The sequence below is a fragment of the Pan troglodytes genome, chromosome 4 (genome assembly GCF_028858775.2).
Source record: "Pan troglodytes isolate AG18354 chromosome 4, NHGRI_mPanTro3-v2.0_pri, whole genome shotgun sequence".
In the NCBI taxonomy this organism is placed as follows: Eukaryota; Metazoa; Chordata; class Mammalia; order Primates; family Hominidae; genus Pan; species Pan troglodytes.
The window spans coordinates 73,446,346-73,472,776 of record NC_072402.2 but is presented as its reverse complement, the minus strand read 5'-3'; the positions used below and the strand labels follow the sequence as shown (position 1 = coordinate 73,472,776).

Sequence of the window (26,431 nt, the reverse complement as noted above, 5' to 3'; positions counted from 1 at the left end):
TAGCAAACAATAACAGCAAAACTCAAGTAGCACGTAAGCAGTGTTATCACTACTTAAATCAGCACTGATTTAATTTTTAGTTATGTTAGATCCTGAGATAATTCTTTTTATGGAGTCTAGGTATTTGCCACATCTTTATCACTAGGTGCATGTTACTGAGGATTGAGAAGACACAATTGTATGTTTCTAAAGAGATCCAAACTACATCGCCTCTTCTTTAAGTCTTGTGTTCATGTGAAATTATTATTCTACTGAGTTTTTCACATTGTTTGGTACTAAACTTATTTAAGCAATTTTTCAGCCAAAAGTTGAACAATGTGTTTTCCTCCGAGGAGACTTACTTCATAGACCAAAGAAGCCACGTTCCAAGGTCTTCGGTAGTATGTCAGAGTGTTTCCATCCCGATCCCGGTTACAGAGTCCATTGTAGAACTCATTGTCAAAAGGTGTGCTTAGGGGATCCATCCCTAAAATGTTGATCCTGAGAATGAACAGAGTAGTATCAGAAGTGGAAATACCACAACATAATGCAAGGCAGCCCTCTGTAGCTGGAAAAAGTGAGACAGCTTCAGTGCATGTCACCGTCACCCAATATGTGTGTGCTATAATCAGGAACAGAAGCAAGAGCCTGTTCACCTTGGCTCAGTGTCTCTGGCAGAAAGCATACCTTAGGAGAGGCTTATGAACTCTTTTAGGCAACTAAGGCACTGTTTAGAGTGCAATGAAAGAAATGCAATAAGTAAGGCACATGGGACCATCTGGTTCCTGGAGTTTTAACTTCACTGCTGTAACTCTTACCTAACCTCCCTTAGTGAACCAATAACTGATGCTGTAATACCAACTATTTAAATTATTTGAGAACAGAGCATCTCAGGGGGCCAATATAACATATGCATGTAATTTTTCATCTATGAATCAACATTGGGGCTTTCTCTCACTCACCCCATTCTCTTTAAACTTAAGCCTTTTCCTCCAGCTGTCTCATTGCTTGTCAAGAACCTCATTCCCTCCAGGCTTATATTATTCCCGTTATGCTCTCCAAGATGAACACAAAAATTTTAGCATCCTGGCAAGGCATTCTCAAAAGTTCTATTTTTTCCCATAGCAAAATATTTTTATTTGGCAAGCTTTCATTCATAAATATAAATCTTATTTAGCTTTTAAAAAAGTTAAATTTTACTTGTAGGCTTAGAAACAATATATGAACTAGAAGCAGTTATTTCCTTGTGAAATATACCTCTGTTCATTGGAGGAACACAGTCATTGCTGTCCAGGCTGTATCTGGAATAAACGGCCCCAAGCCAGGGAGGCCAATAGGTTTGAGGATCAAATCTATAACTTACCTTGGTACAAAAACAAAAACACAAACTCTTCCATTGCCCTAGGCCACATTCCTAACTCCAATGAACTGGATTACAAATCTGGATGTTGGTTTTAAGACCAATTTGTCAAAGAGTGGGTAGTTTACTGTAAACCCATGGCTTATGCAAGAGAAATAATTGAAAGGGTTTCCTACTGGTAGTGGGTTAGTTAAAAACAACATCTTTATACAAATAGCACATTTTACATAAACTTTGAATCTACGAAGTTCCCAAGTGAATCTAAAGTGGTTCAACTTTAATGGAAGGCAAGTTAAGAAACTGACGCATGAATATCTTCCTCAAGGCTGACATATAGATAAAATTGACCACCTCCCACTGCCTGTCCCACCAAAATACCTTTCATGAAAAATGCTATGGCCTTAAAGTTCTAATATAGGGTCAAAAATTAGACCTATTAATTTGAATATGAGAAAAAAGAAAAAAACATCATATATTTGATTTATTTTTTTAAACACCTTATTCCTCATGATAAATTAAAATTTTTGTCCCAATCCTTTACCCATCTCTGCATGTACACCCTTGCCATGACCTCATCAGGGGCAAAGTATGCTTCCCTCCCTAGTGGCTTTGTGCTTGGCCATGTGACTTATTTTAAGCCAATGGCATGTAGTTGTGAGTGACAGTGGGCCAGTTCAAAGCATGGGAATGAAGAGGCCTCATTCATTGCTTTTGCTTTCGTGTATTTGTGCCATTGCCTTGAAAAGGGCTTCTAATGGGTAGCTGCTGCCCCTTCAACCTGGCTATCCCAGTGATCCCAGTGAAAAGCAGAACCACCCAGCTGTTGAAGCTTGAGGTGAAGCTCCCAGTGAAGCCCAGCCTTGTGAGAAATAAACACTTATTTTTGTATCACTAAGGTTTTGACACAAGCTCTCCACCAGTAAGACATAAAATACTGGAAGCACATGACCTGGGTTGTTTCTTAAACAAGATCTCAGCTACATTTTCTTTATATGATAGTGAACTACATATCTGGTGTGGCTACTTTAACAGAGACATTGTACCTCTTTATTTTCAGTGAACAATGAAATCAACTTTTGTTTATATTGATGATTAGCTCTTAGGTGACTACTATATCTATGTGTTGTACAGTGTTTGCAATTGGCAGGGGGGAATATTAAGACAGTTTATATACACTCTCTGCTTCCATGCAAATTGTGTTCAAATTAAGGAGTAGAACATAAAATCACCAATTTCAAAAACTAGGCCAAGGAAGAATACACAATCAGCCCTCCATATCTGTAGGCTCTGTGCCTGTGGATTCAACCAATCATGGATTGAAAACATTTGGAAAAAAATGTACATGATAAGCATGCACAAACTTTTTTTCTCTTGTAGTATAGCAACAATTTATATGGTATTTACACTGTATCAGGTGTTATAAATAACCCAGAGATGATTTAAAGAGTACAGGAGGATGTACATAGGTATGTGCGAATACTATGTCATTTTATATCAGGGACTTGAGCATCCTGAAAGTTTTGTACATGTGGGAGGTCCTGGAACCGATCCCTGATGGGTAGAAAGGGAGGATTGTACTTGTGCCAAATGAGTGGTACATGTGAGTGCTTTACACATTGAGTCTTCTGGAGGAAGAAATCACCATGGGAGGGTCATTAAAAGAGTTTTAGAAGAAGAAAGATTTGATATGGGTTTTGAGGGGTGGGTAAATTGGGATGGGGCTAGTGCAGGAGAAATGTGTGGGTAAGAGCTCAGAGACGGAAATGGCATGTTATGAGGGTAATGGTCTTCAGATACTCTGTTTGTCTCCGCTATAAAGGAATTTTGATAAATTATACTTTCCTGCACATTTTTAGCGTGACATCTAATATTTTTCATCTTAAGATTAAGTAGATGCAAAGAATATAATTCCTAATAATGTTGTCATTATTTGTACTTTAACATATAATTATTTTACCACTTTAAAGATAAAATCAATAAATATAAATGCTGTAGTGATGCTGGGTCATACAGCATTGATATTTTTCTAACAGTTGGAAATTTTTTAGTTATTTTTATTCCTTTTTATTTATTTTTTTAATAGGCTTTACTTTTTAGAGCAGCTTTAGGTTCACAGCAAAAGTGAACAGAAGGCACACAGACTTCCTATATACTCTATGCCCCTTTTTATTCTTGGATCCACATTTCTATTCCATTTCCCTCACAGAATTTTAACCTAATGTAATATAGTTTATTTTTGAAAGTTTTTATTGATTATCTTGTCATACTTTTCTGTACCAAAAAGATATTAATTGAAATTTAAAAATATTAAATACTCTTTGACCATAGGGTCCAAGTATTAAAAATTCTTTATTAATAGTGGCATATATAGGTATCTTAAATTTTTAAAAATCATTACTAAACATAAGTAAAATTTTATTGGAAAGCTATCTTAATGAAATGAATGAGTCTTCTTTTTAAATTAATATGTTGGTTCCCACATCCATGAATGAATATTACTTCATTCATTCATTCATGGTGCTAGGAAGAGACGGTGTTCAGTATCAATTTGAGTCCTACTTTTCATTTTTATAGTTGTAAGTGCTGAGAAGCTTTACTCACATAAATAAGTAGATAAGAATAAAAGAAATTTTATTATAACAATGTCACACAATTTTAATCCCTTTTTCTGAGTTATATACCAAAAAGAGATCCCATAGTTAGTGATCTTTCATCAAAAATTATTTTTATGCTCCATTATCTAAAAGTTGATTAGTTAATCTTTCAATGTTGATAAAAAGAATTAGAGATCACAAAACTTCAAGGTGTCAGAGTCTAGTTGAGTGCTAACATTTGGAGTTGTTTCTTGTTTTTTTTTTTCCTCTCTATAGTAAAATGTGAGTGTGAGATGGGTGAGGAGTATACTCTGCTCTTAAAAAGTAAGAAGTAAGTGATTGTTTAAAAAAGCAAGAAAGGAGAATGGGCCTGACAGCTTGAATGCAGCTGAATTGTCATGCTTATTAATTTTGTGAAAAACATGTTCATATGGAAGTTGAGGATTTACTATTAGCTTAGCTACATAATTAATAGTTGAGGAAACTATTACCTTAAGACTTATTTGTCTGCCCTTGGAAAGTTTTTGTGCACCCCATGGTATGCACATCCTAGTTTGAAGGTTATTGTTTTATAGATCATCAAATTGGCCAGTTGGCTGGACCCATCTGGAAAGTTAAAATGAAGTTGATCCACAGTCTAAAGCACAACAAAGGAAGAAATGTTTCAAAAGCTTTGGACTTGGTTCCACTACTACAGAGACAGCCAGTCTAGTCCAGAATAAGCCAATTTTTTCTGCCAAGAAACATGAACACTTCTCATGGATGGAAAGTCATCACCTGGGAAATAAAAAAAAAATGTTCTTTGGCAGTGCTTATAGATGCCTGCTTTCACACCTGCATCTAGAACCAGGGGCAGTTCCAATTTACCAGGTGAACTGAAGAGAAAGCTCCCTTCACAGAAGTGGTGTTATGCTTAGATCACAAAAAATAATTCCTTGCATATCACTTACAGCTGGCTGGATGTTTGCCTTTTCAATGAATGCAAGATGGGTTGGGGGATTTCCCTAAACACTTCTGGAGAATCTCAGATGCCTACAAATAAGAGGCTGAAACATTTGTGATACAACTCAATTCTCCTGGCATAAGAACATAGATGTGAGAGGCCTTCAAATGAAAACAGTATAAATTAATTACCATGAGTGCTTGTGACTTTCACATGTAGAAGAATCTAACTGTATGTGACTATTGATAGGACTTTTTGAGGTTGTCCAGAATGAATTGGGTAGATGTAGTTTATAAGCATGTTGCTATGATTAGGGAGTGTACTCCTATTACCTCTATTTCACAAAGAATCCACAGCTCCATATAAGAATACTGGAGGTTTGTAGTGAGTAAACATGCAACATGAATGGTATGAAAGAATATTACAAATATAACAATATATGTTGTTTTGAAACCTCTTCCTAAATATTAATTACTGATTTATACCACTCTCCTATATTCCTTAATTCAAATATTTGTGTGATAAGTAGCTACTTAAGGAGTTTCATTTTTTAAGGTTAGTTGTGCTTTGAAGTTAAGGTGTCGAAGTTAAGACTTATGGATTTTGTAGTGATGTGAGGGAACCGCTGTGGGTGTTGGTTGGGGTTTTAAGGAGGAGAGGGTAAGGTGGTATGGTAGAAAAATATAGTTTTATGAGACTCAGAGAAACTTGTTTCAGCTCTACTAGAACTAATCAGTCAAATGGCCTTATTTATTTCACTCAGTTCTTATCTATAAAATGAATATAATACCTCCTCTAACAATCTCCCAGGATTATTTGGAAAATCTATGGAGATACACTGTGGAAAAATATTTTGAAAAGTTTAAAGTATTATGCAAATGAAAGTTGTCATAGAACAATAGGTTTCATGAAGACTAAATTTAACATAGGTTATTACTCATGGTAATGGGGAATTTAATTAAAAAATGTTGATGGACTGATTCTATCAGGACCTACTTCATTTTCCATTTCTGCAGCTGACCTTTTCCCATAGCTGGGGCACCACCTTCTTACACAGCCTTGAAGACTCAGCTGTGGGATGGTTCCTAACACCAACCCTGACTGTGGTAAAGCGTGAGGTATTTAAGAATTCCTAGCTAGCCCTGCTTCATTATGAAACTCTCTGACAAATGCTATGCAACAAATTTTTCTTTTCCCTGAACAAAGGAAACCAATAGATTATGAATGATTGTTTTTCAGCTAAATGGGCCAATATTTCTATATTCTTTTCCTATAAGACAAACTATAAATTTGCACTGAATGAGAATAAATAACATATGTTAAGCTGTTTTATTTAGATTAAAAAGAAAGTTGTTTCTTGGATCCCAATTAAAGCAAAATAAAGTAGTAATGGGCTTTCACCATGGACTCACAATCTTTCCCTGAGGAAATAAATAAAAAGAATCAGGACCATTTGAGCACACCATGATCTAGTTATAAGATTTGGGAAAACTCCCATGCCATTTACTGCCTAAAATTTACTAAGAGGGCCTGCAGAACTTAGGGGCCTAAGACCATCCATTTGATTTGAGATTCCCACCTTTAGGCTAAGGGCCAAAGGCACTGTAAGTAATTCTGAATGCTGCTTGAACAAGATTTTATAAAGTGCATGAAGGGCACGTGAAATGCTTTATCTGGTGCCTGACTCTTGGTATCCTGGGATATTTTTCTTACCTAGATTTAAGAAGTAGAAGTTTCATTTGGCTTAGAGAGAGGAGACATCTCCTTCATTAGCTAAACTTTATAGAGGTCTTATCATAGGAACTGCCTAGTAACTTTGTGTAGGGTTTCTCAACCTCGGCACTGACGCTTTGGGTCAGGCTGTCCTATGCTTAGCATCATCTCTGGCCTCCACCCACTACATGCCAATAGCACTCCCCATTCTCACCCCCTCCAAGATGTCACAGCTACAATGGTCTCCAGATACTGTCTTTTCTCTTTTTTTTTTCTTTTTCTTTGAGATGGAGTCTTGCTCTGTCGCCCAGGCTGGAGTGCAGTGGCGTGATCTCGGCTCACTGCAAGCTCTGCCTCCTGGGTTCACGCCATTCTCCTGCCTCAGCCTCCCAAGTAGCTGGGACTACAGGCACCCGCCACCATGCCCGGCTGATTTTTTGTATTTTTAGTAGAGATGGGTTTTCACCGTGTTAGCCAGGATGGTCTCGATCTCCTGACTTCGTGATCCGCCTGCCTCGGCCTCCCAAATTGCTGAGATTACAGGCGTGACCCGCCGCAGATATCGTCAAATGTCTGCTGGGGGAAAAATTACCACTGATTGAGAACCACTGCCTTACCCTTCTACCAGCCTTGCTCTTACCATCACCCCTGTCTTTTTTCCTCTCCTCATCTCCATACCCGGGACTGGAGTCCTATCCCTGAAAAGAAATTCAGTCTTACATGATGCCAATTGACAATATTTTAGAAAGTACTTAAAGGATATTCATTAATTAATAATTAGCCAATTTATCCACCTACCAAGTATTTACTGAGCACCTACTATGACCCAGGCACAGGAATTATGAGCATAAAGAGACACATTACATTATAGGTGAGGAAATAAAGCCATATACCATCTCTTTCAATATACTACTGGGTGGAAGAATGACCATGTCTTTGTTGGGGACAATTTTCCAACAAATCCCCCTTTACCAAAAATAGCAACAAATCCACCTTTACCAAAAACAGCTCAGAGTGAGTAAGAGAGGCCATGTAGTAGATATTCCTAGGATGCCTTCTGACTATATATGGAACAGAACAGGATAGAACCGAATCTCTCTGCATATAGTCTCTATTCTGTATAATCCTGAGTTCTAAACTCCAAGACATCCCATCTGAGCTTACAGCCACCTGTCCAGAGCCCCTAGGTTTTGTATGGAAAATGAGTGAAATGTCAGCTCTCTATAATGAGAACCAGAACCTCAACATAATCATCCTCTGGAATGCTGGAAACTCCCAAGATCCAGGAGAAGTTCCAATGGAAGGCAGCCTTCCCAGCAATGCAAATATTTGAATTGAATTGCTAGATCTCCTATTGGAAATTCATTCCAAATGTTAACATATCATGTCAATGTTGCTGTGGTCTCCCAGAGGTTCCTAAATGAGAGATTTCATCTCTTGCTCCACTGAGAGACAATTATCTAACATCTTGATCATCTAGTCCACTCTACAGACCCCTACTGAGGGCAGGCAATTTGTCCAAATTATCCTGAGATGCTTATTTAGCACTTCCTTTAAGCTCAAAGGTAGTTCAAAAATAATACAGACCCATCAGCTGTATCACCTATGTCCCTCGCACAAATGCTTCTACCAGTCTATCACAATGAGAGAGATGGAGATCATTTTCACTCATTTTCATCTGAAAAAGTACAAGTAAAATACACACCCATAGCCTGCTGTTCGTGCCAGCTCAGACTCTTCTACCACTCTGTCTCTGCAGGGGGGACGGGGCTCACTTTCACAATCATCCTCATCTGAAAAGTCTCCGCAGTCATTGTCACCATTACACCGAAGTCGCATCTTTATGCATCTGCCTGCAATCAAAATCAGGAGAGACTCAATGTATCTAATGTCAAATTTTCTCTTTCTTTCTGAAGTTATCAAATGCATTTTAACCCTGGAGGTGAGGTATCAGAAAAACACATTTGAGTTCTTTGTACAGAATATATAGATGGCCCCTTTTGGGGCCTTTCACGCTTGGAAATCCAAGTGTCCAGAAGCATATGCTTTTTTTTTTCTTTTCATTCAGGAAGGCACACAGAAAGCCACAATGAGCAATTCAAGCACAAAGATTACCTGTACTGCATTGAAAGTCATTTCCGCAGTCATCCTCAGCATCCTCACAGGGCTCTGTGGGCACACACTGTCGTCTGTCTCCCACAGCGTCGGTGCATCTTTTCCCATTAAATTGTCCAAAGACCTCAATGCTTCTTGAACGAAACTGCACAATATCAGTTGGAATGATTAGAATTTCTAATGCCAAAAAAAGGGTATGGTCTAAAGGTGCATCCATACAACTATATCCCTGCAATGAGTCAATGGTTTTAAGATAGAAGTGGTGGAAGAAGTCACTGATGTTATTTAGGGTAACACTCTGCATTCTAGGTTTGGCAGCCTCTTATACAGATGATTCCTCTGGACACTCATTTAGTATTCTGTACAACATAAAGATTTCCTGGAAAAGTTAGCAACATACATTTAAATGTTTATCTCTCTTTCTGGGTTTGGAACTCAGTTATGGGGCTCCCTGCCTCATAGTCATTTTTCTGGAGAGGCTAGCAATACAGTTTCCATTTGGGGAGGTCAGTGGGGAAGGGAGATGAACACTTACCATTTGTCTGAGACAAGGATCGCATTGTGACCATTCACTCCAGGGGCTCATTCTGCAGTCTATGTGTGATGCAGAGCCACTGCTTTCTGTTAGCTCTGGGTCATAACTAAGATAATAGAACATCCCAGTTTATAATGACCATTGTGTATATCTGTTTCCAAGAAGTCTTCATAAACACAGTTCATTTTGTACTTTATCCCCTCTCAAATTATACCACTTATCTTTTTACTATGTCTCTCATTTCACCCTCAATTGCATGCTGTTTTGTATTTTCAACTCATCTTTTTGTTAATTCTTGTCTGTATTGTAAGTTAACTTTTAACTTCCCAGGAATGCAAATATTTGAAACAACAAAACAACGGCAATGAGGAAAACTAGCAAAGCATCTTTCCAGGTGTTTTACATAGATTAATCTTATATTTCCAACTAGATTATGAACTTAATGAAGTCAGAAATCTGATTTTATTTTTTTGTGTGTCTTCCTTCCCATCCACCATACCCTACCCCTCCCAAGAATCTGGTGAGGCTAAGTTACCTCATTCTCTTGCAAATTTAAGCCAGCCAGCCCAGGCCCAGCCATTCCTGTAGCGGGCACCTCATAAATCAGGTTTCCCCTCTCTGGTATTCTGTATGCCCTAAACTGGATGCTTTGCCACTTCACACTTCACTTCAGGACTTATTCCTGATCTTTCTGAGTTTTAACATCATATATTTTGGCACTTATGCCTCCCTTTCCACCCCCAGGCCCACTGCTCAGCAGGGCTTTTCTGGCTTTGAACGTTCCTTTCTCTGTTGGTTCACCATTTGAGTCTCTTCTGGTTGAAATATCACCCAGGATAATTACAAAAAAAAGAAAACACATCAGAACCAGAAACCACCCAACAAGAATCCTACAAATTCCCTACCTCTACTTGCCTGACCTGACACTGATCCTTCCTATAGTTAGGCCTCTTAAACCACAGAAAAGGCTAGCTGAACAGGAACAGCTCGTTTACAGCTCCCAGCGTGAGTGACAGAGAAGTCAGGTGATTTCTGCATTTCCAACTGAGGTACTGGGTTCATCTCACTGGGGCTCATCAGACAGTGGGGGCAGGACAGTGGGTGCAGCCCACTGAGTGTGAGCCAAAGCAGGGCAAGGCATCGCCTCACCCGGGAAGTGCAAGGGGTCAGGGAATTCCCTTTCCTACCAAAGGGAAGGGGTGACAGACAGCACCTGGAAAATCGGGTCACTTCCACCCCAATACTGTGCTTTTCCAACGGTCTTAGCAAACGGCACACTAGGAGATTATATCCTGCACCTGGCTCAGAGGGTCCCACGCCCATGGAGACTTGCTCATTGCTAGCACAGCAGTCTGAGATCAAACTGCAAGGGCAGCAAGGCTGGGGAGGAGCGCCCGCCATTGCTGAGGCTTGAACATGTAAACAAAGCAGCCAGGAAGCTCGAACTGGGTGGAGCCCACCACAGCTCAAGGAGGCCTGCCTGCCTCTGTAGAGTCCACCTCTGGGGGTAGGGCATAGCCAAATAAAAGGCAGCAGAAACATCTGCAGACTTAAATGTCCCTGCCTGACAGCTTTGAAGAGAGTAGTGGTTCTCTCAGCATGGAGTTTGAGATCTGAGAATGGACAGACTGCCTCCTCAAGTGGGTCCCTGATCCCCGAGTAGCCTAACTGGGAGGCACCCCCCAGTAGGGGCAGACTGACACCTCACATGGCTGGGTACCCCTCTGAGATGAAGCTTCCAGAGGAACGATCAGGCAGCAACATTTGCTGTTCAGCAAAATTCGCTGTTCTGCAGCCTACGCCACTGATACCCAGCAAACACGGTCTGGAGTGGACCTCTGGCAAACTCCAACACACCTGCAGCTGAGGATCATGACTGCTAGAAGGAAAACTAACAAACAGAAAGGACATCCACACCAGAACCCCATCTGTACGTCACCATCATCAAAGACCAAAGGTAGATAAAACCACAAAGATGGGGGAAAAACAGAGCAGAAAAGCTGAAAATTCTAAAAATCAGAGCACCTCTCCCCCTCCAAAGGAATACAGCTCCTCACCAGCAATGGAACAAAGCTGGATGGAGAATGACTTTGATGAGATGAGAGAAGAAGGCTACAAACGATCAGACTTATCTGAGCTAAAGGAGGAAGTTCGAACCCAATGCAAAGAAGCTAAAACATTGAAAAAAGATAAGACAAATGGCTAACTAGAATAACCACTGTAGAGAAGTCCTTAAATGACCTGATGGAGCTGAAAACCATGGCACGAGAACTACGTGATGAATGCATAAGCTTCAGTAGCCGATTCGATCAACTGGAAGAAAGGGTATCAGTGATTGAAGATCAAATGAATGAAATGAAGTGAGAAGAGAAGTTTAGAGACAAAAGGATAAAAAGAAATGAACAAAGCCTCCAAGAAATATGGGACTATGTGAAAAGATCAAATCTATGTCTGATTGGTGTACCTGAAAGTGACGGGGAGAATGGAACCAAGTTGGAAAACACTCTGCAGGATATTATCCAGGAGAACTTCCCCAACCTAGCACAGCAGGCCAACATTCAAATTCAGGAAATACAGAGAATGCCACAAAGATACTCCTCGAGAAGAGCAACTCCAAGACACATAATTGTCAGATTCACCAAAGCTGAAATGCAGGAAAAAATGTTAAGGGCAGTCAGAGAGAAAGGTCAGCTTACCCATAAAGGGAAACCCATCAGACTAACAGCAGATTTCTCGGCAGAAACTCTACAAGCCAGAAGAGAGTGGGGGCAATATTCAACATTCTTAAAGAAAAGAATTTTCAACCCAGAATTTCATATCCAGCCAAACTAAGCTTCATAAGTGAAGGAGAAATATAATACTTTACAGACAAGCAAATGCAGAGAGATTTTGTCACCACCAGCCCTGCTCTACAGGAGCTCCTGAAGGAAGCACCAAACATGAAAAGAAACAACCAGTACCAGCCACTGCAAAAACATGGCAAATTGTAAAGATCATCAATGCCAGGAAGAAACTGCATCAACTAATGAGCAAAATAACCAGCTATCATCATAATGACAGGATCAAATTCACACATAACAATATTAACCTTAAATGCAAAATGGGCTAAATGCTCCAATTAAAAGACACAGACTGGCAAATTGGATAAAGAGTCAAGACCCATCAGTGTGCTGTATTCAGGAGACCCATCTTATGTGCAGAGACACACATAGGCTCAAAGTAAAGGGATGGAGGAAGATCTACCAAGCAAATGAAAAACAAAAAAAGGCAGGGGTTGTAATCATAGTCTCTGATAAAACAGACTTTAAACCAAAAAAGATCAAAAGAGACAAAGAAGGCCATTACATAATGGTAAAGGGAGCAATTCAACAAGAAGAGCTAACTATCCTAAATATATATGCACCTAATACAGGAGCACCCAGATTCATAAAGCAAGTCCTTAGAGATCTACAAAGAGACTTAGACTCCCACACAATAATAATGGGAGATTTTAACACCCCACTGTCAACATTAGACAGATCAATGAGACAGAAAGTTAACAAGGATATCCAGGAATTGAACTCAGCTCTGCACCAAGTGGACCTAATAGACATCTACAGAACTCTCCACCCCAAATCAACAGAATATACATTCTCAGCACCACATCGCACTTATCTCAAATTTGACTACACAGTTGGAAGTAAAGCACTCCTCAGCAAATGTAAAAGAACAGAAATTATAACAAACTGTCTCTCAGACCACAGTGCAATCAAACTAGAACTCAGGAATAAGAAACTCATTCAAAACCACTCAACTACATGGAAACTGAACAACCTGCTTCTGAATGACTACTGGGTACATAACGAAATGAAGCCAGAAATAAAGATGTTCTTTGAAACCAATGAGAACAAAGACACAACATACCAGAATGTCTGGGACACATTCAAAGGAGCGTGTAGAGGGAAATTTATAGCACTAAATGCCCACAAGAGAATGCAGGAAAGATCTAAAATTGACACCCTAACATCACAATTAAAAGAACTAGAGAAGCAAGAGCAAACACATTCAAAAGCTAGCAGAAGGCAAGAAATAACTAAGATCAGAGCAGAACTGAAGGACATAGAGACACAAAAAACCCTTCAAAAAATTAATGAACCAGGAGCTGGTTTTATGAAAAGATCAACAAAATTGATAGACCAGTAGCAAGACTAATAAAGAAGAAAAGAGAGAAGAATCAAATAGATGCAACAAAAAATGACAAAGGGGATATCACCACCGATCCCACAGAAATACAAACTACCATCAGAGAATACTATAAATACCACTACGCAAATAAACTAGAAAATCTAGAAGAAATGGATAAATTCTTGGACACATACACTCTCCCAAGACTAAACCAGGAAGAAGTTGAATCCCTGAATAGACCAATAACAGGCTCTGAAATTGAGACAATAATTAATAGCCTACCAACCAAAAAAAGTCCAGGACCAGATGGATTCACAGCCGAATTCTACCAGAGGTACAAGGAGGAGCTGCTACCACTCCTTCTAAAACTATTCCAATCAATAGAAAAAGAGGGAATCCTCCCTAACTCATTTTATGAGGCCAGCATCATCCTGATACCAAAGTCTGGCAAAGACACAACAAAAAAAGAGAATTTTAGACCAATATCTCTGATGAACATTGATGCAAAAATCCTCAATAAAATACTGGCAAACCGAATCCAGCAACACATCAAAAAGCTTATCCACCATGATCAACTGGGCTTCATCCCTGGGATGCAAGGCTGGTTCAACATACGCAAATCAATAAATGTAATCCAGCATATAAACAGAAACAAAGACAAAAACCACATGATTGTCTCAATAGATGCAGAAAAGGCCTTTGACAAAATTCAACAGCCCTTCATGCTAAAAACTCTCTATAAATTAGGTATTGATGGGACGTATCTAAAAATAATAGAGCTATTTATGACAAACCCACAGCCAATATCATACTGAATGGGCAAAAACTGGAAGCATTCCCTTTGAAAACTGGCAAAAGACAGGGATGCCCTCTCTCACCACCCCTATTCAACATAGTGTTGGAAGTTCTGGCCAGGGCAATAAGGCAGGAGAAAGAAATAAAGGGTATTCAATTAGGAAAAGAGGAAGTCAAATTGTCCCTGTTTGCAGATGACACGACTGTATATTTAGAAAATTCCCTTGTCTCAGCCCCAAATCTCCTTAAGCTGATAAGCAACTTCAGCAAAGTCTCAGGATACAAAATCAATGTGCAAAAATCCCAAGCATTCTTACACACCAATAACAGACAAACAGAGAGCCAAATCATGAGTGAACTCCCATTCACAATTGCTTCAAAGAGAATAAAATACCCAGGAATCCAACTTACAAAGGATGTGGAGGACCTCTTCAAAGAGAACTACAAACCACTGCTCAGCAAAATAAGAGGATGCAAATAAATGGAAGAACATTCCATGCTCATGGATAGGAAGAATCAATATCGTGAAAATGGCCATACTGCCCAAGGTAATTTATAGATTCAATGCCATCCCTATCAAGCTACCAATGACTTTCTTCATAGAATTGGAAAAACTACTTTAAAGTTCATATGGAACCACAAAAGAGCCCTCATTACCAAGATAATCCTAAGCCAAAAGAACAAAGCTGGAGACATCATGCTACCTGACTTCAAACTGTACTACAAGGCTACAGTAACCAAAACAGCATGGTACTGGTACCAAAACAGAGATATAGACCAATGGAACAGAATGGAGCCCTCAGAAATAATACCACACATCTACAACTATCTGATCTTTGACAAACCTGAGAAAAACAAGAAATGGGGAAAGGATTCCCTATTTAATAAATGGTGCTGGGAAAACTGGCTAGCCATATGTAGAAAGCTGAAATTTGATCCCCTCCTTACACCTTATACAAAAATTAATTCAAGATGGATTAAAGACTTACATGTTAGACCTAAAACCATAAAAACCTTAGAAGAAAACCCAGGCAATACCATTCAGGACATAGGCATGGGAAAGGACTTCATGTCTAAAACACCAAAAGCAATGGCAACAAAAGCCAAAATTGACAAATGGGATCTAATTAAACTAAAGAGCTTCTGCACAGCAAAAGAAACTACCATCAGAGCGAACAGGCAACCTACAGAATGGGAGAAAATTTTTGCAATCTACTCATCTGACAAAGGGCTAATATCCAGAATCTACAAAGAACTCGAATAAAGTTACAAGAAAAAAGCAAACAACCCCATCAAAAAGTGGGCAAAGGATATGAACAGACACTTCTCAAAAGAAGACATTTATGCAACCAACAGACACATGAAAAAATGCTCATCATCACTAGCCATCAGAGAAACGCAAATCAAAACCACAACGAGATACCATCTCACACCAGTTAGAATGGCAATCATTAAAAAGTCAGGAAACAACAGGTGCTGGAGAGGATGTGGAGAAATAGGAACACTTTTACACTGTTGGTGGGACTGTAAACTAGTTCAACCACTCTGGATGACAGTGTGGCGATTCCTCAGGGATCTAGAACTAGAAATACCATTTGACCCAGCCATCCCATTACTGGGTATATACCCAAAGGATTATAAATCATGCTGCTATAAAGGCACATGCACATGTATGTTTATTGTGGCACTATTCACAATAGCAAAGACTTGGAACCAACCCAAATGTCCATCAATGATAGACTGGATTAAGAATATATGGCACATATACACCATAGAATACTATGCAGCCATAAAAAAGGATGAGTTCATGTCCTTTGTAGGGACATGGATAAAGCTGGAAACCATCATTCTCAGCAAACTATTGCAAGGACAAAAAACCAAACATTGCATGTTCTCACTCATAGGTAGGAATTGAGCAATGAGAACACTTGGACACAGGGTGGGGAACATCACACACTGGGGCATGTTGTGGGGTGGGGGGGAGGGGGGAAGGAATGCATTAGGAGATATACCCAATGTAAATGACGAGTTAATGGGTGCAGCACACCAACATGACACATGTATACATATGTAACCAACGTGCACATTGTGCACATATGCCATAGAACTTAAAGTATAATAAACAAAAAAGGAAAAAAAAAAAAAACACAGAAAAGACTAGGTGATGCCAATCTCTCCTCAAATTCTCTAGATCCCAGCTCCCCTTAGAGACTCTGATTCATTGAATATCTCCTTCCTTTTAAACTCTCCCTCTCTACTATCCTTTCCATTTGTAATATAAAGTGTTCAAGCTTGTGATATTAAACATAAAAAGCCAAGGAATGAACAAATCATGCACCATCCCTGATTACACATTTTCTTCCAACCACTGCCATCTCCCTCCTGCCCTTCACAATAACACTTCTTAGAATAAATGCTGGAAGCACATTTATGTCTTTCTGTCATCCAAAGAACAAGTCTTATCTCCTTCAAACTCTACATGCCCTTTTAGTTACTTCTAAATTCTCTTTTCTTTTAGCCAAGTTTCTTGAGAAAGTAGTGAGCACCCTCGTCTCTTGTTTCTTACATCCCAACACTTCTCAACCCTCCTGCCCTGTGAACGCTGCTCTTGCCCAACTCCGTGATGACTGCCATGTGCCTCCCTGTTCCTTTCAGTCCTTATCTTACTGACTGCTTCATGGCATTCAATGTATTCACCACTGTTGCTCTTCAGGACACTCTCTTCTCTTGGATTATAGGGTCTTTCTTTCATTTCTTTTTTCTTCTCTGCCTGGTACTCCTACTGTTTTATGCAGGTGCCTCTTCTTCTGATAGTCCTTGAAATACTAATTTTCCCTCGAGATCCTTTCCTTGGATGTCTCTCTCTCTCTCTTATTTTTCTCTATATTTTCCCCAGAACTTTGGTTTTCATGTTTATGCTAATGACACTGTATTAATCTGTTCTCACATGGCTATAAAGAACTACCTGAGACAAGGTAACTTATAAAGAAAAGAGGTTGATTGACTCACAGTTCCACAGGCTGTATGGGAGGCATGACTGGGAAGGTCTCAGAAACTTACAATCATGGCAGAAGGGTGAAGGGTAAGCAAGTACATATTCACATAACATCAGGAGAGAGAGAGTGATGGGGGAAGTACTACACAGTTTTTAACAACCAGGTCTCATGAGAACTCCATCATGAGAACACCAAAAAGGAAGTCCAGCCCCATGATTTAATCACTTTCCGCCAGGCTCCTCCTTGAACATGTGGGGATTACAATTCAACATGGGAGATGAGTGGGGACACAGTGCCAAACCATATCATTCCACCCTGGCTCGTCCAAAATCTCATGTTCTTCTCACATTTGAAAACACAGTGATGCCTTCCCAACAGTCCCGTAGAGTCTTAACTTATTCCAGCATTAACTAAAATGTCCAAGTTGAAAGTTTCATCTGAGACAAGGCAAGTCCCTTCTGCCTATGAGCCTGTAAAATCAAAAACAAGTTAATTACTCCCAAGGTACAATGGAGGTACAGGCATAGGGTAAATGCTCCCTTTCCAAAAAAGAGAAATCAGCCAAGAGATAGGGGCTACAGGCACCATGCAAGTCCAAAACCCAGTTGGACAGTCATTAAATCTTAAAGCTCCAAAATGATCTCTTTTGACTCCACTAATCATGTTCAGGGAATGCTAATGCAAGGAGCAGCTCTGCTTCTGTGCCGCTGCCTGTATAGACCCTGCAGCTGCTTTCATGGGCTGACATTGAGTGCCTGCAGCTTTTCCAGGTACACAGGGCAAGTTGGTGGATCTACCAATCTGGGGTCTGGAGGATGGTGGCCCTTTTCTCACAGTTCTACTAGGCAGTGCCCCAGTAGGGACTCTGTGCAGGGACTCAAACCTGACACTTTTCCTCCACATTGCCCAAGTAGAGGTTCTCCACAAGGGCACTGTCCCTATAGCAAACTTCTGCCTGGACATCCAGGCATTTCTATACATTCTCTGAAATCTAGGTTGAGGTCCCCAACCTCAACTCTTCCCTTCTGTGCACCTGCAGGCCCAACACCATGTGGAAGCCACCAAGGCTTGGGTTTGTACCCTCTGAAGCAATGGCCTGAGCTGTACTTGGCCCCTTTTAGGCACAGTTGGAGTTGGAGCAGCTGTGATGCAGGGTGTCATGTCCCAAGGCTGCACAGAGCAGTGGGGCCCTGGGCCTAGGCCTAGTCCATGAAATCATTTTTACCTCCTAGATATCCAAGCCTGTGATGGAAGGGGCTACCACAAAGGTCTCTGAAATGCCCTGGAGGCATTTTCCCCTTTGTCTTGGCTATTAACATTTGGCTCCTCTTTATTTTTGCAAATATCTGCAGCTGGCTGGAATTTCTCCCCAGAAAACGAGTTTCTCTTTTCTACCTTATGGTCAGGCTGCAAATTTCCCAAACTTTTACACATTCCTTCCCATTTAAATATAAGTTCTCTTTGCTTATGCGAATGAGCATAGGATTTTAGAAGCAGCCAGGCCATATTCTGAACACTTTGTTGCTTAGAAATTTCTTCTACCAGATACCTTAAGTCATCTCTCTCAAGTTCAAAGTTCCACAGATTCCTAGAGCATGGGCACAATACCACCAGTCTCTTTGATAAAACGTAGCAAGAGGATCTTTGATCAGTTCCCAATAAGTTCCTCATCTCCATCTGAGACCATCTCAGCCTGGATTTCATTGTCTATATCACTATCAGCATTTTGGCCCAAATCACTCAACAAGTCTCTAGGAAGTTCCAAATTTTCTCTCATTTTCCCTTCCTGTCTTCTTCTGAGACCTCCAAACTCTTCCACCCTCTGCCTGTTACCCAGTTCCAAAGTCAATTCCACATTTTCAGGTATCTTTAAAGAATGTCCCACTCTTGTTACCAATTTTCTGTATTAGTCTGTTCTCACTTGGCTATAAAGAACTACCTGAGACTGGGTAACTTCTAAAGAAAAAAGGTTGAATTGACACAGAGTTCCACAGGTTGTATAGGAGGCATGGCTGGGGAGGCCTCAGGAAACCCAATCATGGTGGAAGGGTGAAGGGGAAGCAAGCACATCTTCACATAGTGGCAGGAGACAGAGAGTGAAGGGAGAAGTACTACATACTTCTAAACAACCAGCTCTCACGAGAACTCCATCACAAGAACAGCAAGGGGGAAGTCCACTCCCATAATTAAATCGCCTTTCACTATGCCTGTCCTTCAACACATGGGAATTACAATTTGACATGAGATTTGGGTAGGGACACAGAGCCAAACCATATCAGACACCCAGAGATAAGTCAGCAGCCCAGACATCTCTCCTGAACTTTAAACTTTTGAATACAACTTCCAATTGGACCTTGCACTTGAAGGTCTTCATGACTTACTGAACTCAATGCATTCCCAAATGAGTGTGTTAATTTTTCTCCCCTCTCAAATATGCTTCTCCCTTGTATTTATTGTCTTGGCAAATGGCACTTCCATTTATACAGTCATTCTAATCAGAGACCTGGTGCTACTTGTCTCATCCTGCACTCCAATCCTCATCTATGCCATCTAGTCAACCACAAAAATTTGCTGTTACAGTCTTGTAAATGATTCTCAAACCCATCCATTCTCTTCATCTCTTTCAGATGTTTTTCTTGTCTACACCAACATTATATATCTCCTAGATGACTACAAAAATTACTCTCTAATTCAGTTTCCAGAAGGCATCCAGAGGGGTCTTTTAAAAATGCAAATTTGATCTTATCATTCAGTTACGAGAAACCTTCAGTAGCTTCCCACCACTCTTGTGATGAAGTCTAAGTTTTTTTGTTTTTTGTTTTTTAACATAATGCAATAGGCAGAATAATGACTCTCAAAGATATCCCTGTTCCAATTGCTGGTACCTGTGAATATGTTGCCTTACACGGCAAAGGGGGCTTTGGAAATGTGATTATGGGGAGATCATCCTGTATTATTTTGTTGGGCCCACTCTGATTACACGGGCTCTTTAAAGGAGAAGAGTGGGTGAGAGAGATGTGAAGACAGAAAAGGCAGGAGAAATTCAAAGCATGAAAAGGGATTCCACCTGCTGTTGCTGGCTCTGAAGATGGAAGAAGAGGGCAATGAGCCAAGAAGCACAGGCAGCTGTAGAATCTGGGAATAGCAAGGACATTATTTTTCTTTAGAGCCTCCAGAAAGGAATCTGGCCCTGCCAACACCTTGATTTTAGCCTAGTGAAACCTAATTTAATTTTCTGACTTCTAGATCTGTTAAATAATAAATTTGTGTTTTAAGCCACTAAGTTTGTAGTAATTTGTTACAGCTGTGATAGGAAACAAAAGCACAATGCCTTGAGAGCTCTACATGGCCTATCCCTTTCCTAATTCTCCAACTTTACTTTACTCCACTTAAGCTCCAGCTACACTGAACATTAAAATTTCAAGACAAGCCACTTTTTCTCATGTCTTCAGGCTTTTAACCATGCTATTCACTATTCACTACATTGATCTCATCTTGCACACACATTATATTTTTCTGGGAATCCACCTTAACCTCCCTGTGTAATTTAGTTTTCTATATACATATTCTTATAGCATCTTGTTCTCATATTTCATTGAATTAATTATTCACTCATCATTTATCTATTCATCAAATATATATTAATTTCCTATTATTGGCTAAGCATGGGAGTTATAATGGTGTTCAAAACAAAACAAAACAAAAAACATGATCCCCAAAGTAAGAGTTTACATTTTAGCTAAAAATACCAGTGAGCTTGGGGACTTTCCTGTTTTGTTCAGCTTGAATATCAAGTACCTGAAACATAATAGGTACTCAGGAAGGGTTTTTTTTTAAATGAATAATTGAATAATTGAAAGAGGAGGAAGGAAGTCCTTAGTCATGGGGTTTTGGCCAAATCTAGGCCTGTATCTCTCTAGGGTGTGATCTCCTGGGGAATCATCCACATGGTTTTTGAGCAAGGATTGCAAGGCAGGCTTCCTGGCTGGAGGTGGCATTTTTGTAAGCCTGGCCCTTGCCTACACCTTCCAGAATATCTGGAGGTGTGATGAGCTTCATCTTCTAAAATTGCAGGCTAAAAATGTATTACATGGGATGCCAAAACGTCTAGAAGAACCTGCTTTCTTGGAAGTCTGAGTACTAGTGCATATCTGAAACCACATGACTAAGAAATTCTCTGCTGGAATGTTTCCATAAAACTACAGCCTCATCTGGAACTGACAGGCCACATCAAGAGGCAATAGCACATACACCTTAATGCCCTATAGCAGTGGGTCTCAATACCAAGTACATATCATAATCCTTAGATATTAAAAATAGGAATTGTAAAATTGTGATCCCCATTCTATACTGATTAAATCAAGCTCTCTGAGGATTGGCTCTAGGCATCAATGTTTTTAAAAAGTTACCCAGGTGATTCTCATGTTCAAACAATGTTGAGAAACACTGCTTAGCAACATCTGGTGGAAATCCATGATATCTGAAGGGTGGACCTCAAGTAGGTGTAGGAGTACTCATTATATCATTACCCAAGATTGAAACCACCATGGACCTAAAATTGTCACTGAGCTGGTATCCTTTCTGAGTACCTACTATGTTCCAGGTATTTGATATTCAAGCTGAACAAAACAGAAATGTCCCCAAGCTCACTGATATTTTTAGCTAGAATGTAAACTCTAGCTAGTTAGTTTGAGGATCATGGTTTTTGTTTTGTTTTGTTATTTTTAATACCATTGTAACCCCCTGCATAGCTAATAATAGGAAATTAATAAATATTTGATGAATGAATAAATGAGTGAATAAGTGAGTAAATACTTAATTAAATGAAATATGAGACAAGATGCTATAAGAATATGTACATAGAAAACTAAATTACACTAGGAGGTAAAGGAATCTCATTGGAACATCATTGGTTTCAGGAATTGCTCTAGGCTCTATTAACATTTCTATGAATCTTTTTAATGTCTGATTTCTCCAGTGTTAGTGCTGTTGTTGCCTTGAACTGGATTATCTGTTTTTGTCTATTACTTTTGTATTTGTCGTTTACTTAGATGAATATGTTAACATTTTGTTTCAACATTTCCCCAAGATAGATTACTTCCTTGGTTCCAGAAACATCATCTTTCTCACCTGCCACTCAGACAAGCCTCAGTGAATGCTGGTTCAGAGGATACTGTACAGACTGGAGAATCATGCATGGAAGGTAAAACTCACTGCAAATACTCCAGAGTGAGTTACAGTCCATTACTGGATAAATCTAGAACCCAACCAGGGCTATTCATCTTTCCCACACGTAAGTGACTAGACCCTGCTCCAATGATACTGGCATTACCTCTAGACAGTTCTCTAACATGATTTGCAATAATAATAGGACCTCGTTGACTATGTGTACACTTATTTACTTCCTTCTTAGCTTCTAACCCAAGGACTCCTTTTTGTTTTTTTTTTTTTATTAAAAGTATGACTCACACTTGGGACTTAATACAAAGCACCAGATCTTTGCCTTTTATCTTTTATTGCTCTCCCGGACTGTGACTTGAATTCATTCTTTGAATGATTCAATCTATCACCATAGGAAGGTTCTTACATATCACTCTCTTGCCCTGGGACTAGGACTTACATTCTCTGGATGTTAAGCTCAGTGTATGAGTTTTCTAGGGCCACCATAACAAAGTACCACAGACTGGGTGCCTTAAACAACAGAAATTTATTTTTTTGCAATTCTAGAGGCTAGAAGTCTGAAATCAAGATATGGTTGTGTTGACTCCTTCTGAGGTCCCACTCCTTGGCTTGTAGATGGCCATCTTCTCCCTGTGTCTTCACATGGCCTTCCCTGGTGTCTGTGTTCAAATTTCCTCTTCTTATAAGGACACCAGTCATATTGGATTAAGGCCCACCCTAATGACCTCATTTTAACTTAATTACCTTTTTAAAGGCCTTAACTGAAAATACAGTCACATTAACAGGTATTGGGGGTTAGAACTTCAACATAGGAAATGGTGGTGGTAGTGGCAGAGGATGGGGGGAGATCAGCCCATAACACTCATAAATGATTTTGATTAAGTAAACCCTTATATTTGTCTATTCATTTTACTAGACAATTTTCAAAGCTCATTTTCTCACTAACCTTTACTCTACCTTTTCTTGGTAAACTTTGTAAGCATTACTAGTTCTTTTTTATAGATGGGAAACTAAAAATGGGCAATTACACTACTTATCCAAAGTTGAACAGTTAGTAGAAAACTGGGTCTAGACTCGACAACTCTTAGCTCTTAGTTCAGTGCAATGTTTCCCTGTCTCCTGTGCTGGCTTTTTTCCCCAAACCTAAATCCTCTTTGAAATAAGCTGAGTGGTCATAGCATATTTAGTAATTTCTGCATCTAATAGCCTCATGCCTTTTAGACATCTTGAGATACAGCAAGTTGACAAGAACGCAAGTATTTTTAAACATATAGCAGCCCCAGGCAAAGCACGTCAGTTGGACAGCCTGACGATTGCCTGGACCTACTTTAAGCTTACACGTAAATGATGTCAAATTAGGCAAAAATAAATTGAAAATTGTTTTAACACCTGGTTGTTTTGCCTTCACTGTGCCAGCTACCTGGCTCACTGGAAGCACAGTGAAGGCAGAACTCATGGGAATTTTTAGGAGAGAATAACAAGTCATGCAAAAAGAATATATTATTGAAAGAATATGCTGCATAAATACTAAGAAAGAACATAGGTGATCTTGAATAGCTTCTTCTGTCTTTCATCCTCTGAGCCCAACACCCCCTCCTCAGCCCACTTAACTCACTCGGCAGATCATCTTTTGTAGTTCAAGGACTGCATATGTACAACACTTACCACCTGCCTATTACCCTGCTGTGCTATTAGGCTGAGTGGAGAAGTATTTGTAAAGCACTTTCTGGATTCTTAGATGAAATGTGTTTATCAAATAAAACATATCTCCAAGTGTTTCAATCTCAGCTTGAAAGTCACTTCCTAGATCAAAGTGATGTACATCAACATGGCAGGAGATCTACCTCTGGGCCAGAAATGCATCAAATGAAGGGTCATTGATATACGCCTGGTCCTATTATCCTGCCATGAAGAAAAGTTTCCAGTTTTAGAAAAAGAAAGCCTCAGTAGCGCCTCAAATTCCAGGATATTTTGTGGTAGACCCAGACAGGAAAGCACTTACTTTATGAAGGAATCTTTTTGTCAATAAATACGATAATGTGGCTTCTTTGAGGGGAGAAATATAAGCCAATTAGGACTACATTTTTAACCAATGGATTTGGCACAGTTTCTTTAGTTCATGCAACTCGTCAAGATGAAAAGATAATATAACAGCAGTGTCAAACACTAAGTTTTTAAAGAACCTTTCCTGATTTCTCAAGTCTTATTTCAGAGCTTCTCTCATGTGCTTTAAATGAGCCAACGGTCACCAACCTTTACTGAGGAACTGGTACATGTCGGAAATTGTTCTAGTGGCTAAGGTTGCAAGACAGAAAATGTCCTTGTCATCATGAGGCCTACACTCTAGTGGGTGAGATATAATAAGCAAGTATGCTAGAAAATACAACATGCAATATTTCTTAAGACATGTGAGTTATGAAGGAAAACAAAGCAGGCCGGGTAAGAGGATAGAAACTGCCCTAGGACTGGAGTTGGGAGGGAAGGCAATGAAATAATCCTCTCGCAGGTGGTGTGGTGCTTTTAAAATATGTCCAGAAATTCTTTGACACTCTTCCCATCAAAAGTAGGGTTTATGTGTGCTTCTGTTGAAGTTGGCTGGGCCTTTGTGACAGCCTTGATGAGTAGAAGGCAGAGGAAGTAACACTGTATGAATTTTAAGGCTGGGTTACAAAAGGCCATGCAAATTCTGCTGGTTTATCTAAAGATATTTGCTTGAAAGCCTTTCACCACTGTGTACGAAGCCACCTACGAGCATGGGGTGGAGAGAGAGAGAGAGAGATTCCTAAAGACACCCAGTTGTTCAGCTCCCCAGTTGATTGCGTCTTCCCAGCCCAAGTGACAGACATGTGAGTAAATAAGCCATCAAGATGACCCCAGCCGCAGCCACCATCTGACTACACCTATGTGGGAGGTCCATGAGAACCGCTCAACTGAGCCCAGGCAACCCCTGGATTTATGAGCAAAAGAAATAATTGCTATTCTTTTAAGATACTATTTTGGAATGAGTTGTTACACAGCAAAAAAGCAAAACAAAAAGAGAGTAGAAGGTGATAGTCCATTAAGGTCCTCAATGAATTTAGAGAGGAAGCTCTGTGAGGGTCTGGATAAAGTTTTCCAAGCTAAGGGAAAAATAAGTGCAAAGGCCCTGATGTGGCATGTTGGAGGCACAGCAAGCATGGTGTTAGAGCAGAGTGAGCCAAAAAGAGAGTGCAAATGCCCTGGGGAACAGGGAAGGGTGCAGCTCCAACTTGCAGGCCATGGACAGGCGTTTGGATTTGATTCTGAGCTTGCTAGGAATACTTAGAAGAGTTGGAGAGCAGAAGTAATACAGGTTTGTGTTTTCCAATGATTTCTGTGGTTGCTGGATGGAGAATTGACTACTGAGGAGTGGACAAAAATGGAGGCAGGCAAGAAATAATAGTGATTTGGGCTGGAGTGAGTCGTGCCCATGGAGATAGCGAAAAGCAATCAGGTTTGGGATATGTTTAAAGATAGTACCGGGCCGGGCGCGGTGGCTCACGTCTGTAATCCCAGCACTTTGGGAGGCCAAGGCGGGTGGATCATGAGGTCAGGAGATGGAGACCACCCTGGCTAAAACGGTGAAACCCTGTCTCTACTAAAAATACAAAAAATTAGCCATGCGTGGTGGCGGGCGCCTGTAGTCCCAGCTACTCGGGAGGCTGAAGCAGGAGAATGGCGTGAACCCAGGAGGCGGAGCTTACAGTGAGCCGAGATCGCGCCACTGCACTCCAGCCTGGGCGGCAGAGCGAGACTCCATCTCAAAAAAAAAAAAAAAAAAAAAAAAAAAAAATATATATATATATATATATATATATATATATATATAAATATACGTGTGTGTGTATATATATATGTGTATATATGTGTGTGTATATATATGTGTATATATGTGTGTATATATGTGTATATATGTGTGTGTATATATATGTGTGTATATATATGTGTATATATGTGTGTAAATATATATGTGTGTATATATGTGTGTATATGTGTGTGTGTGTGTATATATATATATATAGTACCAATAGGACTCAC

General features: G+C 39.8%; 1 protein-coding gene across 4 annotated transcripts in view; it reads right to left on the bottom strand.

Annotated features, from left to right (window-relative positions):
- Window positions 1-26,431, bottom strand: part of C9 (complement C9) — a 78,275-nt gene that overhangs the window by 46,403 nt on the left and 5,441 nt on the right. For 3 of the 4 annotated variants that reach the window (XM_009449242.5, XM_009449241.5, XM_003310740.6), the window contains exons 2-5: window positions 9,240-9,345; window positions 8,705-8,849; window positions 8,295-8,442; window positions 342-480 (exon numbers count right to left, since the gene is read on the bottom strand). In XM_009449242.5, the coding sequence (XP_009447517.4) occupies window positions 342-480; window positions 8,295-8,442; window positions 8,705-8,849; window positions 9,240-9,345 (538 nt within the window). Of the gene's footprint in view, window positions 1-341; window positions 481-8,294; window positions 8,443-8,704; window positions 8,850-9,239; window positions 9,346-17,207; window positions 17,385-26,431 lie in introns of those variants that run through there. The other variant, XM_016953372.4, reaches the window with a different exon arrangement.